Source organism: Myotis brandtii, unplaced genomic scaffold (assembly GCF_000412655.1).
Source record: "Myotis brandtii unplaced genomic scaffold, ASM41265v1 scaffold573, whole genome shotgun sequence".
Taxonomy (NCBI): Eukaryota; Metazoa; Chordata; class Mammalia; order Chiroptera; family Vespertilionidae; genus Myotis; species Myotis brandtii.
In genome coordinates, this window is record NW_005370145.1 from 1,164,364 (window position 1) to 1,169,250 (window position 4,887).

At 60.8% G+C, this 4,887-nt stretch overlaps 1 protein-coding gene across 3 annotated transcripts in view; it reads left to right on the forward strand.

Annotated features, from left to right (window-relative positions):
* Nucleotides 1–4,887, forward strand: part of ARHGEF15 (Rho guanine nucleotide exchange factor (GEF) 15) — a 10,733-nt gene that overhangs the window by 802 nt on the left and 5,044 nt on the right. For all 3 annotated transcript variants that reach the window (XM_005878793.2, XM_005878794.2, XM_005878792.2), the window contains 7 exons: nt 1,525–2,180; nt 2,456–2,788; nt 3,034–3,088; nt 3,934–3,989; nt 4,087–4,298; nt 4,397–4,557; nt 4,667–4,819. In XM_005878793.2, the coding sequence (XP_005878855.1) occupies nt 1,574–2,180; nt 2,456–2,788; nt 3,034–3,088; nt 3,934–3,989; nt 4,087–4,298; nt 4,397–4,557; nt 4,667–4,819 (1,577 nt within the window). In that variant the 5' untranslated portion in view covers nt 1,525–1,573. The remainder of the gene's footprint in view (nt 1–1,524; nt 2,181–2,455; nt 2,789–3,033; nt 3,089–3,933; nt 3,990–4,086; nt 4,299–4,396; nt 4,558–4,666; nt 4,820–4,887) is intronic.

The following is a 4,887-nucleotide window of genomic DNA, read 5'->3' on the forward strand; positions in this document are numbered from 1 at the left end:
GGGGGGGGCAGAGGAAGTAAACAGCAAACAAAGGTACCTGAGAAGGGGCAGGACCCCCGAGCGGGCAAAGCTGGGGAGGAGCGGGCCAGCCAGGGAGGCCACTGCCTGGGTCATGTTGATAAGGGGCTTCCTGCCAGGATACAGAGGCTATTGAGCGGCAAGGCTCACAGTCTACGGCCCCGGCCCCCACCCTGCCTCGTTCCTCAAGAACCCAATCTGGAGCCTGGGGCGGGGGCCGGGGGGGTCTGACTCTCCTGCTGACTCCTGAGGGGAGTTGGGGCTCACCCCCGTCTCCCAGCCCTGACCCTGCGGTCCTCTCAGGATTACGGCCTCCTTCGAGGAGGGAGGAAGTGGAGCCCAGGTCCCCATGCTCTGGCCTTCAGTCTGGCCTCCTCACCACCCTCAGGCATCCCGGCAGGACCCAGGCTCCCACTGGGGCCTCTTTCTCTGTGACCCGATGGCGGGATGGGGTGGGCAGGGGTAAGAGGACGGGGCAGGAGAGACCATGTCCGGGGCCTCCTGGTCTCTTGGGGTCAGAGGCTCCAGGAATCTTTACGGCAGGAAAAGGAGACTAAAAATAATCCGGAAAGGGAGAGTCCGGAGAGAGGAACTGGGAAATGGGGGGCGGAGGGCCAGCGGGAGCAGGGAAATAGTGATGCAGCCCCACCGCCAGCACGGGCGTGCATGTGCGCAGACACTCACACACGGGGAACGTCCCCACACAGACAGCACGGAGCACATCCACCCTCGCACCCTCTCCCACCACACTCCGTTCCCGGCATTCCACTCTCCCCCTGCTTACCACCCTTCATACAGCACTGGAAACAGCACACACACTTAAACTACACTCACAAACCTTCGCACGCACACTCTGTGGACACACACACACACAACTCATCAAGCCGAGGCGGTGTGGCTAGACTGGCAAGCTCAATTCCCCTTCCCGATCCCCTTCTCTTGTGCCCCCTCCCCTGCCTGGGTCTCTGCTGGGGCACCCCCACCCCAGCCTCACTGTCTCCTCCATCCAGACTGTGGCTGCAGAAGCTACAGGCCAGAGAGAAAGGGAGGCTGGGAGGGCCCAGAAAGGCTGCCTGCGAGGGGCCTCGGGAATGCGAGGGGTGCGAGGTGAAGAGAGAAGACTGGGAACGAGCAGGAAGGAGAGGAAGCGCAGCAGCCTTCCCTCCTGACTCCAAAGTCATGGCTGATTTGCTGGCAAACAAGCTCTGCTTAGAGCAGTGGTTCTCAACCTTCTGGCCCTTTAAATACAGGTCCTCATGTTGTGACCCAACCATAAAATTATTTTCGTTGCTACTTCATAACTGTAATGTTGCTACTGTTATGAATCGTAATGTAAATATCTGATATGCAGGATGGTCTTAGGCGACCCCTGTGAAAGGGTCGTTCGACCGCCAAAGGGGTCGCGACCCACAGGTTGAGAACCGCTGCCTTGAGGCGTCGTCTACCCAGGGCAGGCCAGGGGGTGCCACTGAGGGTCTCTCTCTCTTCTCCCCCCCTCTTCCTCAGGGGATGACTTCAGCAGAGCCCCCCACTCCTTTGAAAAGCTCAAAGGAAGATGTCAGACCAGTCTCTTCCTATAGCAACACCCCCTACCCAGAAGCCCCCTCGGATCATCCGCCCGCGCCCCCCCTCTCGACCTCGGGCTGCCCAGTCCCCTGGGCCCCCCCACAACGGCTCTTCTCCTCAAGAACCTTCTGGCACCTCCAATGATGCACCGACCCCAATGTGCTCCCCTATCTTCTGGGAACCCCCCGCCTCTTCCCTCAAGCCCCCTGCCCTGCTGCCCCCTTCCGCTTCTAAAACCAGCCTCGACTCCCAGGCCTCCCCAGACTCCCCTTCCAGCACCCCCAGTCCAGTGTCCCGGCGCTCCATCTCCCCAGAACCCGCACCCAGGTCTCCAGTCCCCCCACCCAAACCCTCAGGGTCACCCCGCACGCCTCTGCCCCTGCCGCACACAGCCCCCCGGGGCCAAGCCCAGGATGGCCCTGCCTCTGCCCCAGGCACTGTGCGGAGACTGGCTGGCAAATTCGAATGGGGGACTGAGGGCCGGGTCCAGGCTGCACCAGAGCCAGCTCCCCAGGGGGGCGTGGATGTGAATGGGGAGAGAGAGACTCCCCGGGGCAGCCTCAGGAGAAGGGGATCCCAGGAGAATGGCGCACCGGGTAAGCATCTCATGGGGCGAGAGGGGCTCAATCCAGCTCATCTTTTCTTGTTTTCAGTGGTTTAAGGCTGGGTCCTTTCAGGGGCTACCTTTTAAACACTGGATTTTACGTTTGGAAGATCTGATTTCCGTATTTCTGGGAGTTTGAAGAGAGTCCGTGTTGAAGAGTAGATGCCTGGGGCTGGGCCATGTTCAGCTGCCGGGCAGGTTAAGGGGAAGGACGCTGGGCAGTGTGGGGCCAAGGGTCTTTTCCTTAGGACACCTCGCCTCCCACAGATGCTGCCCAGGCCTGCCCGCCCTGCTGCCCCTGTGTCTGCCACGTGGCCCGGCCTGGCCTGGAGCTCCGGTGGGTCCCTGTGGGGGGCTGTGAGGACGGCCCCAAGGCCCTCTGCCGAGCCTCCCCACTGCGGGCCTCCCGCTCCCGCCCCAACCCTCCCAGCATCAGCCACCCCTCAGTGGTCCTCACGTCTTACCGCTCCACTGCTGAGCGCAAACTCCTGCCACCTCTCAAACCCCCAAAACCAACTCGGGTCAGGCAGGACCCCACCATCTCTGGGGACCCCCCGCAGCCAGATCTCCGTCTGCCCTCTGAAGATGGAAGCCAAACAGGTACGGGGCCTGGGAGAGCGGGTCCTTTGGCTGGGAGGGGAAGGGGTGGAGGGGTAGTTTGTTCTACAGATGAACAGACTACAAGCCCCAGTAGGCCCTGAGCTTGTTTTGTTTCTCCGCCAGCTGCAGCTCCAGGGCTGATGGGAGTTGTAGTTTTTATGGTAACAGTCTCTGCTGGGGCAGGAGTCAGGAGTCGGGTGGGGGTTCTGGGGATTTATTCTCTTCACTCTGGGCTCTCTCTCTAGGGAACAGTCCAGATGAAGCCCCTCAGAATGACGCTCCAGCAACCGTGGAGGGCAGGTACCAACAACCCTCCCCGCCTTACTCCTACCTGAGGGCAGACTCTGCAGGTCCTGCTAAGTCCCACCTCCACAAAGGTGGAGTGAAGGCGGCCTGGGGCTCTAGAGACAAGCAATCCCAGCGCTGTCCCCTATCAGCTATGTGACCTTCTGTAAGTCACTTAACCTTTCCGGGTCTCAGGCTCCTCATCTGTGAAATGGGGGTAAGCATACCAACTACTTCATAGACTATAACATTGGTGAAGAACCGGTCCCTAGTAAGTGCTCCATTTTAGTTCCCTCACCTTAAGCCTCTATTGTCATTATTGTCTACAAGTCTATTTGGCAACCACAAACATCTCTTAACATCTCTTCAGTGTCCTCTGGGCTGGTTAATGATCTTAGATTCCCCATCACTATCAGAGTTCATCTGAGCCCATTCATTCATTCAACAAGCATTTACTGGTGTTTGTTCTCCTGGGGTTTTAGCTTGGGGGAATGGCTATGTGGTAACCAGAACAGGAGGGACGGAGCTGCGGGCAGGCGAAGGGGAGGTGTGAGTTTGGGTTTATCATGCTGAGTCTCATGGAGCCACAGAGAGGACATTTCAGATGGTGGTTGCTACGTGAGAGGGCTGGAAAGGTAAAGACTTGGAAGTCTCTGGTACACAGCACTGAGATAACGGGAGGAGATGGAGCCCGCTGAGTCAGGGCCTCCCATACAACAGGCACATAACAATATCTGGGGTTTGGTCTGGGGAGCCGCTAGGATCCCCGCACACAACCTTACACTATCATGTGAATAGCGCCCCTGGAGGTGTGCAGCAGGGTTGGCTCTGGGGGACTCCATCCCTTCTTCTCTCCACAGGGATGAGGGCCTGAAGGAGCTGAAGGAGCAGAACTGGGAGGTGCCCCTGCAGGATGGTGAGGCCTCTGGGCCTGGGGGTCCCTGCTGTGACCCTCAGGCTGGGAGAAGGGCTCCGGGGCACTGGACTTCTCTGATGTGCTGTCTGCTCTCCAGAACCCCTGTACCAGACCTACCGCGCAGCCGTGCTGTCAGAGGAGCTGTGGGGGGTCAGTGCGGAGGGGAGTTCCTCTCCGACAAACCCTGGAGACGCTCCCGCCTTCGCCCAGCTCCCTGGCCCTCGAAACACGCTGTGGCAGGAGCTCCCGGCGGTGCGAGCCAGTGGCCTCCTGGACACGCTCAGCCCCCAGGAGAGGCGCATGCAGGAGGTGGCGTAACGGGGGGCCGGCCCCGGGCAGGAGGGTGGCTGGGCCCCGGGCAGGCTGGGAACTGAGTTTTCCGCGTCCCCCCTGCCCTTCCCCCGCAGAGCCTGTTCGAGGTGGTGACCTCCGAGGCCTCGTACCTGCGCTCCCTGCAGCTGCTGACCGACACCTTCGTGCTGAGCCAGGCGCTCCGGGACACGCTCACGCCCCGCGACCACCACACCCTCTTCTCCAACGTGCAGAGGGTCCAAGAAGTCAGCGAGTGGTCAGTGGGGTGCTGCCCTCTCAGCCAACGGAGCGCCCCTTAACTTTCAGCCTGTCCCAGGGCCCCTGGCTCTCTGCCTCCCTTCGCTGACGGCTCCCCACCCCTGCAGGTTTCTCGAGGCGTTGCTGTCCCGCGTACGCTCTTCCCCCCACATCAACGACCTTTGCGACGTGGTGCATGCCCACGCCGTGGGCCCTTTCTCCGTGTACGTGGATTACGTGCGCAACCAGCAGTACCAGGAGGAGACCTACAGCCGCCTTATGTGAGCTCCAGGGCAGGGGCCGGGTCACACCTGTGGGGAGCCCGGGGTGCAGGGGGGGTCCAGGCCCG